The 15,582-nt window shown below is 33.6% G+C and overlaps 1 protein-coding gene across 1 annotated transcript; it reads left to right on the plus strand.

Annotated features, from left to right (window-relative positions):
- Positions 1 to 855: 855 nt before the first annotated feature.
- On the plus strand, positions 856 to 14,049 carry LOC130961654 (NAD-dependent malic enzyme 62 kDa isoform, mitochondrial). Its single transcript, XM_057887632.1, has 19 exons — positions 856 to 1,248; positions 2,189 to 2,285; positions 2,455 to 2,573; positions 3,570 to 3,737; positions 5,510 to 5,638; positions 6,291 to 6,351; positions 7,225 to 7,328; positions 7,452 to 7,535; positions 8,015 to 8,121; positions 8,752 to 8,863; positions 9,804 to 9,917; positions 10,312 to 10,377; positions 11,086 to 11,158; positions 11,262 to 11,348; positions 12,364 to 12,418; positions 12,518 to 12,589; positions 12,819 to 12,881; positions 12,968 to 13,082; positions 13,569 to 14,049. Exons 1-19 carry the CDS (start codon positions 1,081 to 1,083, stop codon positions 13,641 to 13,643), a joined length of 1,869 nt encoding a protein of 622 aa, XP_057743615.1. The 5' UTR covers positions 856 to 1,080; the 3' UTR covers positions 13,644 to 14,049.
- Positions 14,050 to 15,582: the final 1,533 nt, after the last annotated feature.

The following is a 15,582-nucleotide window of genomic DNA, read 5'->3' on the forward strand; positions in this document are numbered from 1 at the left end:
TCAAAAAAGGTAAAAAAAAATATGAGGTACAATATCTAATTTCTATTTTTAAAAAATTAAAAAATTAAAAAATTAAAAATTTTAAATTAAACCTTTTAATTTTAGTTTTTCTACAATTTAAAAAAAACATCAAAAATTATAATATTAAGGTATATTGTTCATCTCACTCCTATAAAAAAATTCTTACACTTTTTTTATGTAATGTATTTGTTAAATAATTTAATTTTGATGCTTATAAAAAAATTTTACACGTGCATTCAATTACGTAATATCATATTAATAAAAATAGTTATCTTTTATATTAATCGTGAATATTCTTTCAATAAAATAAATTTAATTACACTGACTATATAAAACTATCAGTACATTAAAAGTAAACTCAATTTATGTATTATTTATATATTTTAAAATTATTTTTATAAATGATATAAACTTTTGATACCTTTATAACAACTTAATCAAGATTTAATTACTATATTAATTTTTATAATTTTATTAAATTCGTAATTAAATTTATATATTTTTTAATTAAATTTTTATACTATTTTTAATTTTATATTTTTTAATAAAAAATATCATGATAAAATTAACTAAATATTTTTTTATAAAATAAAAATATTCATAATTAAAAATTTATTCATATATTTCTTTAAAAATATTATATTAATTTTAATGTTTTAATAAAAAATTTAGTTATAAAATTAAAAATAATATAAAAATTTAATTAAAAATATAAATCTAATTACAGTTTAATAAAACTATAAAAATAACAAAATAATTAAACAAAAAAGAAATAAAAAAATGGTTGACAAATTGGGAAATTCCCCTCCAAAATCAAACTGCAATGAAGGAGAGTAATGGAATGGTGGAGTAGACGACGTAGACCCTATTCAGCAGCACTCACTCCCTCTCCGTTCCTCCCTCGCAGTCCCCAGATCAATGCTCATTTCTCGATAGTCAATAAAAATATAATAATACAGAACAGAGGCCGCACTCCATTACTCACTTTGCCGCTTAACATTGACGCACTCGCATCCACACACTCTCACTTGGATCTCTCTTCTCTCACCTCACCCAAAAATGCCGATCTTCTCGAACCACGTGCGCCTTTCGTCGTCGCTCCTCCAACGGCTCAAGAGGCACGTGACTGCCGGGGTGCACCGATCTTTCACCACCACGGAAGGGAACCGCCCTACCATCGTCCACAAGCGCAGCCTCGACATTCTCCACGATCCTTGGTTCAACAAAGTATGTATAAATACTCTTAAATTCTCCATCTTAAATTTTGTTAATCGTTATGATGTTAATCAAATTGGATTCATTGCTTTGGGAGCTACTTTTAGCTTAGATGATTTATTAATTTCATCCGAACAACCATAAAATTCTTCATAGTTGCTTGCTTATTAGTTGTAATAGCATATGGATTCAGTAACTATAGGGTGTGTTCGTGTTGTCAAATTATTTTTTCTCGAACAGAAAAATCAATTTTCTCAGTTCTCTCTGTCTCTGTCTCTGTGTGTGCGTGTCTACGCGCTATCTGATCAACTTCTATTTTATTGAATTCAGTGGTAATACTAGTCTTAATATTGGCATTTAATAGTTTCAACTTTTAGTTTCGATCAAATTAAGTGCAAACTGCATTCTTGTTTGTGTATTACGTTAATACAAAAGAAGTGCAGTTCTGTTGGGTATCTTGTCATAAGAAGGCAGTCCGGTGCAAAGCATCTGGTGTTATGCAGTATGCACGGTCTAGGGAAGGCCGCTTGTAATATAGGCAACCTAAACTAACCTGATGTAAATAGCAGCGGCTGTTTTCACGGCTTGAATGTGTGACTTTGTTATCTTGTGTAAATTTTGTCCAATAAAATTCCTTTTTTCTGCTTTCCAACACTTGTATACACTATTGTTTTCTTGAATAACCGGTTCCCAATTCCTTTTCAGAAAAGCTACTATTTGTAATTCATAAATTCCTTTTTATCCTTTTTATTATACTAGAAAATGCAGATGGATTTTCTGGTAGATTCCGTTTTCTTCATTTGACATTTCTTTGTAGTTGGTCTTTAAGTTCTAGACAGGAGATGATGTGTATTCACTTTTTTTTATGTCATATAATCTTCTTTTGGAGTGTTTTTATTTTATTATTATTACTATTTGCTAATTCATATTAACTTTGGTGCCTTCACATTAGGGAACAGCTTTTTCTATGACAGAGCGTGATCGTCTTGATCTACGAGGACTGCTTCCTCCAAATGTTATGTCTCCCAATCTACAAATTGAACGATTCAGTATGTACTTGTACTTTCCTTGGTCTTATGCCAATGTTGAACTTGTTCTTTAGCCTTGTGGTTGCTTAGGAGGATGCTTTTACTTCTATTTCTTTTTCTATCCGTAAAGTTATGAATTTTGGACTATTCTGTTTTAATATATCTATTGCTAACATTATTGAATTGATAGTGGTTGATCTGAAGAGACTTCAAGTTCAAGCAAGAGATGGACCTTCTGATCCTAATGCATTGGCCAAATGGCGGATACTCAACCGATTGCATGATAGAAATGAGACTATGTACTATAAGGTATGTTCAGAGTTTTCTGCCTCATTCCTTTGTTAACCAACCAATTAGGCAGAGATATTGATTGATGATTATTTAGCTTTCAATATTTTCCGTCCTTACAAAATGATGAAGTGATCAAGGTGTCTATAACATGTGGCATGTAAAACTGCATAGAATTTAAGAGAAAATGGTATGTTACTGTTCCAACTAACATTTGAAGTTTTGAGATGTCAAAATATAATGCCACTCTACGTCACTAGCAGAATCCCAAACTTGGTTTTGGGGGCACTGAATGATGCCAGCTCACTGCCCACATGCAAGATTTAGTTTAACTGTTCAAGTCAGTTAGAAAATGATCCCACATTCAGTTATATCAACCGAAAAAGAGTCAGGCCTATAAGCAGAATTGAATGGAACTGAGTAATTCAACTCATTATCACATTAGTCATCAAATTCTATTGAGACTCAAACTCTGTTTCCCTTTCCTCTGATTCCCTTCTTCTTCTTCCTACCCTAAACCCTAAACATTTACCTTACAGAAAAGTATAGGTTTTTAAAGGTAGTATGACATTGAAAAATGAATTTCCAGGATGCATGAGAAGCAGAAAAGCATTATTATCAACAAAGCATTAATAAAGAGGGTAAAACAAGATATAAAAGCTGTGAGTAAATGTAATTTAGAATAAAATGAGAGATAAAGCAGGCACATGAAGTTTGCTTTGGTATGAACTAGGTTTCCAAAATGCAGAACCAAATTATTTTCAATTCAGAAACACAGTAACATTAGTGTCAACCCCCCCTCCCCCGGGGCGGTGCCCGGCCGGAATTCAGTTGATGCTGCATCATGTGGTTTTGAGCCATATCATTCGTTTGTATGTTGCATTCCAGTCATAAATTGGATAATTAAACTTGCCCTGTTTACTTCTCTTTGTAATTAAAGATGTACTGATGCATATTAATAATCCTGTTTTATCCAAGGAATGGGATTAACTTCTGTGACATGTATTACATGGTCAGGTTTTGATTGCGAACATTGAGGAATATGCACCAGTAGTGTACACTCCAACAGTTGGACTTGTATGTCAGAACTATAGTGGATTGTTTAGAAGGCCAAGAGGAATGTACTTTAGTGCCGAGGATCGCGGAGAAATGATGTCTATGGTCTATAACTGGCCCGCTGAGCAGGTCCTTAATTATCCACATCACAGTATCCCATGTAAACATTTAGCTGGTACTTTTACTTATATATATCCATCCTTAATGTCTTAACATGTTTGGTTTGTATAATTAGATTTTATTACTATGTTGTTCGAGTGTAATCGATTTCTAACAATTAGCCCAGAATTTTTTTATTGCTCTGGTTTGAAAAGTCCTGTACTAATGTTTCTGTGATCTCTCTAGTCAGAACCATGACCCGCAGCCTTGTTTTTGAAAATTAGCCTTTCAATTAGTGGTCTAGAGAGATGAGATTAATATAGGAAAGGCAATATTGGGACAGGTGAATATGATGTTTATTAGCTTGACCACCTGTTTTCTTTATTGTTTAGAATGTGAAGTAAAGTCTCCATTATCCTTTAAGAGTTTGACATTGACCATAAGAATTTTAACAAGTTAAGCTTTCAAGTTGGCAAATCATTTCATAGTTCATACTTTCTTTGGGTTTCTAAAGTAATCTTACTACTTTTATCACCTGAATGTGCAGTCCATTAGTGCACTGAATTCTTGGTATGAAACTGTGCTTGAAGAGAAGTCTTGTGGCATCTTATTCCAAATTCACCACTGATGCAATTATCAAGTGCATTAGCGCAAGATGCTTGTGCACTGGACTACCCTTTTATTATTATCATATCCAAATAAAAAGGTGCAATTTAGTACAGAGACTCTAACTTGGTGGCAATTGTGAATGATAGATTTATGCAGCCATAATTGCAAGAATAGAGGCCTTTTCTATGTTTTGAACCCATGGCTTTCAACTTAGTAGGCAACTACTTTACTGTATGCCAAGGTTCACCCTCTAATAATTTTATCCACATACACCACGAGACATATAGGTACTTGAAAAGCAGCAGAAAATATGGAGTGATCAAAATGGCTTCTTTGATGTACAAATTGCTAGATATTCTGACTATACTACCCAAACCAAATGCTTGGTGATTATATAAGGCAACATAATGATCTATCAAATCCACTAAAGTACTCGCTCATTGCTCAACAAACAGCAGGCTTTGGTACAAATACTATTCTTTGTGGAGTTTGCTATGAACAGTGGCTTTTCTTCCAGATCTGATATGATGTGATGACTGTCTGCAAGAGATAAATATTCCATAGAAGCAGGGCTAGCAGCTGGACGAAAAAGTACTTTAACAGCTGGGAGTTTGATCAAAATGGATTTTAAAACTGGAATTTTCGCGAGAGAACCAAATCTTGAAGGATTTATTATAGAGAGATGCTGCCCACGGAAAACTATTGTTAGAATCTTTGATAGAAATCAAGGGATTGCTGGGTGATATTACTTGTGGTGTTTTCTTTGATTTCTGCTTTGTGCTGTGCTACATTAACAAGTGAAAGAGATTAATGGTATTTTAGACCTCAATGTTGCACTCAAAATTTTTTGTTTGTTATGTACTTCCATTCAATTGGTAATGGCTATGTAAAATTTTTGGCACTTCCGTAATTTATCAACAAGCACTGTTGGTTTCTGTGTTATCCGATGTTGGGATGTTGCTGATTGATTTATTTTAACCGAATAATGAAGATACAACTGTTTTAATATTTTTTGAAATTGTATGATAAAATTTCTGTCCCTTGCGTATCATGTTACACTGAAGACATCATGCTCAATTTTCTTCTTCATTGGAATATTTCTAATTTCTTAAATATTGACCAATGTCCCGGGATAATAACCAGAAACTTATTTGATTATGAAATTGAGACATCTCTTTTTATGTTCTTTTCAGGTTGATATGATTGTTGTTACTGATGGGAGCAGAGTTCTGGGACTTGGAGATCTTGGAGTTCATGGAATCGGCATTGCCATTGGGAAGCTTGATCTGTATGTTGCAGCTGCTGGGATAAATCCTCAAAGGGTATAATGTTGCACATTTTCCTTTTATTCTTTCTTTCAAGCTGTTCAAATTTTGACAAAATTAACAGCTAGAAGTTGTCTGTGTTAAAATATCCAAGTTTTGTTTTAAATGTTGTGATAAATAATAGTTAAAAAGCCTTATTTGATCGAAGTTGCTTTTTACCTTAAATGCTTATTTTTTGTTTCTTTTTCCGTGTTTGATTCCAAGTACTCCATCCTGTACACTATAACTGTAACTTTGAAGAAATTTTCTTGGTTCAATATATTGGTCATTCTCACATTTCAATGAAGTATTTATTAAGCACCTTTCATCACTACCTTCCATGCAATATTGAACAGAATAATCAATGAAACATTTACCCTATGTCTTAGTAATCAATTCTTGATTGTTGGTTCCTTAATTAATGTGTTGATAACCAAAGTGATGGATATTGTGAACTGGGGGAAGTACCTAACTACCTATTAATTTCCTTCTTGTGTATAGAACAGTGTTGCGTTGTTTTTGGAAGACCTTCCTTTATCCTCTTGTTAGTTCTTCCACTACAAGTGTTCTTAATTATGATAATAGTTTCATATCTGCTTTAATACTTGGTGGAGTGGTGCAGATATTCTTCATTTTGTTTTCAATTCCTTCCTATTTTTTCTTGCCATAGGTTCTTCCTGTCATGATTGATGTTGGTACTAACAATGGGAAGTTACTCAAAGATCCCCTGTGTAAGTCTTTCAATATCCACTTGGTGAATGATATTGCTTATGAATGAGTGTTGAAATTAATGTATGTTGGGGTTGTCCCTACCTTTATTGAAATATATACTTTCTCCATTTATATATATATTATAATTTAAGAAAGTGATATAAAAGCATTGAAGTTACAAAGATAAAGAGTATTTTACAAGTTACCTTAAGTTTATTGTCTCACTTAATCTCTCTCTCTTCCTCTTTTATACTAATATATCTCCCTGTCATTTATTCCAATCATGTTATTGAATAGGGTTGTAATTGAGTTAAAAATAATTAATGCTGCAGTGCATGAAATTCAACCATCAAGGTGTCACTCACTCCAACCATGTTATTGACTAGGGGTGTAATTGAGTAAAACATAATTAATGGCACAAGTGCATGAAATTCAACCATCAAGGTGTCAAGTTTATCAGACAACTTTTTTTTTTTTGTACGTGCATGTCCTTTTCTTCACAACCATGCGATTAGAGACAATATTAAATAAATTATTGACATCATTTGAGTATAGTTTCTCGGCCTTAGCCCAAACTTCAAGACATGCTTGTTGACCAAGTGATCATGTCCTTGCCCTTCAAACGAAAATCACAGAGCAGCATCTCAGGATTTTAAATATGATGTTAATAATATATTATGGAACACTATATTCTTATATGTTTAATGTATTTATGATTCTTTGTCTATAATAATATATAGCATCTGTTGTGTAGTTGAGACATGGTTTCTCCCAAACCTGTCACTCTCTCCTCCCTTTTTCTTTCAACATCTATGACGACTGCTTATGCTGGTCCCCTCTACCTTTTATCACAAGCTTTCTAAGTCTAAACATGGTTAAACATTTCTTTGTAGATTTGGGATTGCAGCAACACCGCCTTGATGGGGATGACTATGTTGCTGTTGTGGATGAATTCATGGAGGCTGTCTTTACTCGCTGGCCAAATGTGATTGTGCAGGTATTGGAGTGATATTTGGAATAGATATTGTAGCTTGAGTTTGTTTTCAATTTTTGACCTTATTCATAGGGCTACTGTTTTCTGTCATAAGGCTAATATTTATTTATTGTCGTGTGGCTGCAGTTTGAAGATTTTCAAAGCAAGTGGGCATTTAAGTTATTACAGCGGTACAGAAATACCTACAGAATGTTCAATGATGATGTGCAGGTATAAATTTCTTTATATAAGATCATAAAATGTTTCACACACTTTCATTGGTAGATTTTTAGGCAAACAAGTTTTGTGGGATATGGTTAGACATTCTGCCTTATCTGGATAATTTGGTGTAAACCTTGTCATCAATTTAATGGACTTCCCCTCTTAGACATGTTAAGAGATTGGAAAGCTATTATTCATTAATATTATTTATGTATGCATGATCAGATGATGTATAATTCCATCTTTTGTAAATAATTGATGTACTTTTAAATTTGTATTTAAATGTTATGGATGCTAATTTTTGGGACAAGAAATTAAATCTATAGTTTTCCTTTTAAGTATACCATGGCTTGGAGCTTTTGAAAAGGCGGATCTCAATGTTGCAAGTTATGTGAATTATTATACACCGATTTATGCATAAAGTGGAATTTTCTATAGATACTGTCATGGTATCCCACATAGTTGAGTGGGTGAACGTTTGCATGCAGGGAACTGCTGGTGTTGCAATTGCTGGACTTCTAGGTGCTGTAAGAGCACAAGGGAGGCCAATGATTGACTTCCCAAAGCAGAAGATTGTTGTTGCTGGTGCTGGAAGGTTAGTTAGCCATTTTGTGAAAGCATAAAATAGCATTTAGGATTTGACCTGAAAACTTTTTCTTATAGCACTACTAAGATTCAGTCTGCAATGCAAAAGTATCTTTAGGAGTCGATACATACGATAAAGATATACAACTAACTAGTTAAACATGTGCTTTAGAATTGATTAATAAAGAAATTTTATCAAAGAGGAGACGGTGTAAACCACGTGCAATATTTGGGGACAAAACAGGAGCATGCACTTCTGAAACTTCCCGTTTTTGTCAATTCTGTCAGGAATGGCTGCCCGAAGAAAAATATAGTTCTTTGAGAATCTAGTTTTCAAAATGGATCTGTCTTTTGGTTTACCATAAATTTCAGAGTGCAAGACTTTGTTGCTTCCGTGTTCTTAACAAGGTTGTTGGGATCTCAAACTTCTGTTCCAGAGAGTTTTGAGGGTAAAAGGAGTTTGATATTAGAAAGGAACAAACAAAGTGTAAACCTTTTAAGTTATTGATAGCTTGGGTTGGGAGCTATGTATAAAGTAGCTTTTTATCACATTATTGTTTGTGAAATCCCTCAAAATTGAATTGCCAATTTTGCTCTGTATTGCTTTATTGCTTCTTCGATTTTATTTTTATTGCTGCAGTGCTGGAATTGGGGTTCTCAATGCTGCAAGAAAAACAATGGCAAGGATGTTGGGGAATAATGAGATTGCTTATGAGAGTGCAAAGAGTCAATTTTGGGTCGTTGACGCAAAGGTATTGTATTTCCTGGTACTTGTAGTTTAATTCTTGTTTTCCCTATTGGTATAAAATAGTTCTTTTTAGTTTCGATAACTGATGATTTATACTTATGTTAGATTAATTAAATACTTACATTTTTCGTTTAGTTCTTGTATTTTAAATACTTATTTTATCATTAATTGAACCGATTACCCTGTCCAGCTGCAATCTAATAATCATTGATATGACATACATGATACATTTTAGAAGTTAATTTGTAAACATTTTAAAAGTCCAAAAATGTTTTAAAATTCAGAAGGGGAAAAAAAAAAAACTCGCTTGCTTTCTGTCATGATATGCCAAAATGCATTCATGGTTGAAAAGTTTCTAATACGCCTCCTCACATAATAGCCAATCTTTTTGTCTTGAGGCATGGACAAAAATGCACAGGTCCACAGATACGTTGTATTAATATTGATTTTTATTCATAAGAATGGGAGAAACAGAAATTGAATTTTATACCTTTTTGTCTTAGAAGCTTTGATATTATGTTATGAACCATCTCTTCCAAAACTTAAAACTGTTAGGTAGTATATCTAATGGAAAATCAAACTTATTTAACCCTATTTTATTGTATATATTTAATGAGTTATTATTTATTCAAATGTCCTGTAAACGACTTGTTATTTAAAACAATTGATATCATTAAATATACATACTTGTTTTGCCTTTTTCTCAATGAAAGCATTTTATTCTTTTATCACACTGGCTTGCTTTAGATTCCGGTTTTGATTAGTCAATGATTCACTGTTTTTCATCTTAAACATCACCTCATTTTCCCTCTTTTAGCACTTTTGAAGATGTCAAAAAATGTTAGCCTGTGAAATTTTAAGTTTTTAACTTAAATGAGATTTCTGGCAGGTTTTTATGGATTACAAGTCTTATTCAGTTTGCTTATTGTTTTTACCAAATACAGGGGTTAATCACTGAAGGACGGGAAAATATTGATCCAGATGCCCTACCTTTTGCAAGAAATTTGAAAGAAATGGATCGTCAAGGACTCAGGGAAGGAGCAAGCCTTGTGGAAGTGGTTTGTGAAAATTATCTCTTGATTTACCAATTTTGAAAATCACAATGAGATTGATCAATGGAATAATATTGAGAGTTTTTCCCTCTAGAATGTCGAGACTAAGTTAGTATCACTCAGTTTTATATGGAAAAATTCTTAGCACGAGTATGATGATCACAATAATTGTTCTCACTCCTAGTTCAGTTAAGGTGCCATAAAATCGAAGAATGATGACGGGCAGAATATTTGTTAGATTGCATGCTAATATTTAGTGTGGGAGATATTAGCTTGTAGACTCCTTATGTAAAGTTACAACATGCTTCTGTAATACTTATTTCTCTGAATTTTGTGTGTTTATGATGGTAAGAATTGCTGAGCTGCTTCCTTAATACATTCTTGCTGAACTTGGTAACAGGTCAAGCAAGTGAAGCCTGATGTCCTTCTGGGATTATCTGCTGTTGGAGGATTATTCTCAAAAGAGGTATATATATCTTGGACTTAAATTTAACCATTGATCGAAAACTGTAAATATAGGAATTGACACACTTTACTAAGTTTTTTATAATTCAGATTATTAATACAGCATCCTTCTATTTGATATTATATGAAATTTTCAATTCTGTGCGGTATAACAAAATCCATGCCTTCCCTTTGCTGTTAAGTGAGGTTGGCTAAATGGATAAAATGGTGATATTTTGGTCTGTAGAATTTGTATAAATAAATGAAGATAAAATGGAACTCTCCGGAATGATGCATGTGTTAGACGTATTTTGCCTGGAAAGCGTAGCTATCATATGTGTGGAGTAGGAATATGTCTCTGGCATGTGACTAATGTGTGGCACTGGAAATCTACAGTTGTTGGAAATAACTCGCAGTAATTATCCATATTTGAAACTATGCATGGAATTTCTCCCTAATGACCATGTAGTGTTTCTAAGCACTCAGGCATTTGAACCCAAGTAATTATGACACGTTGTTACACTTCTCCCCTTTTTATTTTTCTACTAATTACAACAGAAGCAGCAATGCGTGGAAGAAAATGATCAGGCCCTTAGGTTCAATGCTTGCATAGAAACTACAAATAATTACTAATAAATCTGATCCTTAGCCCAAGGGATGGAATTCAGAGGTAGAAATGAGTTGTTAACTTACTTTGACATGGTACCGATGATGACATTCTGTTATGTAGGTATTAGAGGCCCTCAAGGATTCAACATCAACAAGACCAGCTATATTTGCCATGTCAAATCCAACAAAGAATGGTATGGCTATTTTATCTACTCTTGTTTTCTTAATATCACGTACTATTGCAGCGGACAACATATGTTCATAATTATTTGTATCATGTCCCTCGTCTTTTGACAGCTGAATGCACCCCTGAAGTAGCATTCTCCATATTGGGTGACAACATTATTTTTGCAAGTGGAAGTCCGTTCAGGGATGTGGATCTTGGTACGCTACAACTATACATTCTCCCCGCAAGCTAATCTTTATAGTTTAATAGTAGTTCCTTCATAAAATATCCTAATGCAGAAAGTTTCCTTAATGGTTGCTGGAAATATACAAACCATGATAATTGCCTATAAACATACAATAAATTTTCTTAATGACACAGACACACTGCCATTAATATTTGGCTTCCTTTCTTCTACCAAAACCAGCAAACCCGATCAACAGAAAATTGATCCAAAGTTTCAGGACAATTCCAAACAATGAATTCCGTTGGAAATTAACCATAGAACAGTGCATAACTAGATGCATATTTGATTTTGAATTATATTCAAGACAAAAGATTTGAGTTAAATCTATCAATGGATCCATTTGGACAACCTTTAAAAGTAAACATCCATTGACACCCCACAATATATTGTCTTTCATTTTTTTGATAAAAAAAAATAATAAATAAGATGAGAAGGATAATACTAATAGGGGGATAGGGGATCCCCTATACAAAAGCAAAAACAAAAAACTAAAGATTTATTTATAAAGCATAGCTTTCCAATCTCTCAACATATCTGAGAGGGAAGGTCCCCTATAAAGATCATGAGTTTTACATCAACTAATTGCTAGGTGTCCAATTCTATACGACAATATATGTACTTGCTGGTTTTGGACCTGGTTCTCATGCTCGGTTAGATTTCTGAGTTTGTTGCTTGTCAGCAACCTTGGTGGCATGTTGATTAACTTGTGGTTTTATGGATGATAACCTAAGAAAGCATCTAATATAGGTTTAACTAATTTTTTATGCAAGTAAAGTTCTTGTTTCTTAGAAAGCAAGCATTGTATTTTGTTTCACCTTGTTATAATTGATTTTTGTTCTGCCATGCATTTGAACTGTGAAAATCTTCTGTACGTTTTAAATAACTAGTTCATCACAGAAGTGTCTTTTGTTTTCTTTATTTTCTCTTGGGGCAACTTACACCTGCAACAGAACTACTTAAGGGTTTTTTTTTTTTTTTTGATGTAGGAAATGGTCGCATTGGCCACTGCAACCAGGGAAACAACATGTACCTCTTTCCAGGGTTAGTTGGAAATTTTACTTATAAACTAAAATTTCCTCTATGTTGTGCTGTTGTATTAAATATGGTTAGTTTCCTCAATAAGTTTTGTTTTTGTTCCAGCATTGGTCTTGGAACACTCTTGTCTGGTTCTAGAGTCATCTCTGACGGTATGCTACAAGCTGCTGCTGAGCGGTAAATCTTTCTACATTTAATAAATTTTGAAAATACTAGTATGAAGAGAATTTTCTGGTGAAAAAGTTATTTAATATTTATGTATCATAACTACTGCCATGTCATGCATAACAATTTATGTGTACTTCGGGTGCTCATGAGTTATGACACCACATTGCGGTTTAACTTTGAAGGATTATCTTATACACATTTTTTTTTATTATGTATGGTTGATTATTGGAAACTGAAGTTTGGCAGCATATATGAGTGATGATGAGGTCATCCAAGGGATTATTTTCCCCTCAATATCCAGGTATCAATTGACTTTTCTTAGCTCTATGTAGACTGGAAGCTAGTTAGAAAGGAGCAACATCTTTCTCTAAACATGTATATCTGCAGAATTCGAGACATTACGCAAGAGGTAGCTGCTGCTGTTATTAAGGAAGCTGTGGAAGAGGATCTGGCTGAAGGACACAATGGCATAGATGCTCGAGAGCTCCGCAAATTCAGTCAGGTAAATTAACTGTGGGTGAACATAGCATTTTAACTAGTAACATTCACCATAAGATGGTTAAAATTTAATGTCTACAACTTTAAATTGGCTTTTTATTTTACCTATTATTTTAATGTCTTCTGCATAAATTTCTTCATGGTCAGGTTCGTTCACCTTACAAAAATGGAGAATAATATAACCTCAACTATTTAACATATAAATTCCTATTGGGGAAAAAAAAGAATAATAATTATTAAATAATAAAAAATACAAATTTCTGTTTCGAGGTTGAAAGAAAATGTTGGAAATCTGGACTGAGTTATAGGAATCAATCGGTAACAATCTTACTTGTCGGCCATATGAGAGATATCACTGCAATTTATCGTTTCATTATCTTTGTAATAGGATTGTCTTAATAATAACGTACTTTGTGTTTTAGAAGCATGCTTACGAAATTTTAAAAAGTTCACATTCTAAAGTGCACATGCTTTTTTGGGGGAATTTCAGAATGAAATTGTGGAATATGTGAAGAAGAACATGTGGAATCCAGAGTACCCGACACTAGTTTACAAGCAAGATTGAGTAATCAACTTGGTTGATTACTGCAATTTCTCCCATGAAACAAGTATGCTTCGATCAGTTTCACCGTTGCACTGCTTAGGGCAGAAGCAACGTCGCAGATTTAATTCATTAAGTTCTCTAATAGTTTTCTCTTGATTTCTGGATCTACCTTGAAATTTTATGTACAAAACTATAGACATCCAACAGGAAAACATATGGTTGATGTTAAGCACTTAAGCTATAAACTTTTGTGATCATTTTTACCTAATATTTCAAGTTAGAGAGAGAGAGAGAGAGAGAGAGAGAGAGAGAGAGAGAGAGAGAGAGAGAGAGAGAGAGAGCGCTCTCCTGATATATGACCATCTTTTGTGATCAAGTGTACAACATAGATATATAAGAGAATATAGCATTTTTTTTGGTCTTGGAGAATATAGCTTCAATAATATGAAATTTGCATCATGATCATCAGATCATCGTCATTATAAATACACATGGGTGTCCTATAACATAATATTTCGACCTTTTTAGCGAAGTTTATATTTTGGTTGAAACTTCATAACTTGAGTAACAGTGATAGAAAGCTTTATTGGGTCACACACAACAGTAATCACAGCCCCCCACCATTATAAATTTAAAGACTTACTCTCGATCTCATTTAGGAATGGCAACGGGTCTCCCGTGGACATGCCCCCGCCACCCGTCCCCTGCCTCCATTGTCCTGTTCCCGTAACGGGTAACGGTGACCTTCTATCTGCTGGGATTTGGGTATCCATGAATTTTTTTTAAACAAAAAAAAATGAAAAAAAAAATTAGAGATAACAAATCCTCAAATGATAATACCAAATCCACAAATGAATAAGGATATCCACAACAATTTTGATAACGGAATTAAAACACACAAAACATAGACAGTAATAACAACTAGATACAGTGATAACAGCAGACCACAGATGAAGAACGATAAAGACAATGACCCTCACTGCTGTGACAAAGACAACGTTGAGAGAACCCTTCCTACTGCGACGAAGACGGCGATGGCAATCCTCACTGCTTCAACGAAGATGATGCGGCGACACTCATGGACGCGTGAAGAGTGAAGACGCCAGCAATGGATGATGAACGACGAAGAAGGCGACGCGATTTCAATGAGAAAAAGGAGTGCGAGTGCGCGACGGTGAGGGGTTTAGGGTGGCAGTGGCTGGTAGACGGCGGAACGACATTGGGAGAAGAGGTGGATTGGAAAGGACAAGAAGGCTTTGTGAATAATTTCATCAGAACTTGGACGAAGTGAGGGAGTGTGAATGACAGTTAAGGTTCATAGGTGGGTTTAAAACTATATATATTTGAAGGATATTTTGGTTATTTTTTATAACGGGATTATACAGGTATCCACAGGACAAAGACTTCTATCTCTGTTTCCGTCCCGTTTATTATACAGGTTTATTATACAGGTCTGTCCCCATCCCCTACAGAAAAAAATTGATTCCCAGATCTGTTCTCCGATGAGTAAATTTCCGTAAATATCTGCCCCACCAGAAAAAATTCCATATATGAGAAATTCTTTCCTTTTTTTGTTAAATAATCTTCATACACTTTGTGAATACCTTATTTTTTTTCATTTTTAACGCCTTAATTCACTTGCACTGTCAAACAACTTTTTGCGCATTATTAATTTTTATCAATTCCTACTATATCCTAATAGTTAAACTCATCAAATTTTAGAAAATTCAAAACATCAATAAATATTAAATATGAAATCTTAATACATTGTCATTGTAAAATAGTACATTCAATTGTGCAATGTCATGTCAATAAAAAATAATTACTTTTTATATGGACCATATGAATGATCATCCAAAAGAATTTATATAATTGAACGATTATGTAAAATTTTTTACAATATCAGTGTATCAAAAATAAACTCACTAAATACATATTGTTGGTCGAAAATATTGAGTTG

This window comes from Arachis stenosperma, chromosome 2, assembly GCF_014773155.1.
Source record: "Arachis stenosperma cultivar V10309 chromosome 2, arast.V10309.gnm1.PFL2, whole genome shotgun sequence".
NCBI classification, from domain to species: Eukaryota; Viridiplantae; Streptophyta; class Magnoliopsida; order Fabales; family Fabaceae; genus Arachis; species Arachis stenosperma.

Bases quoted from the DNA above. Each gene is read 5' to 3' on its own strand.
- LOC130961654 (XM_057887632.1), top strand. From the start codon at position 1,081: ATGCCGATCTTCTCGAACCACGTGCGCCTTTCGTCGTCGCTCCTCCAA. The intron at 8,122-8,751 runs GTTAGTTAGCCA...TTATTGCTGCAG, and splicing joins GTTGTTGCTGGTGCTGGAAG to TGCTGGAATTGGGGTTCTCA. The intron at 12,419-12,517 runs GTTAGTTGGAAA...TTTTTGTTCCAG, and splicing joins AACATGTACCTCTTTCCAGG to CATTGGTCTTGGAACACTCT.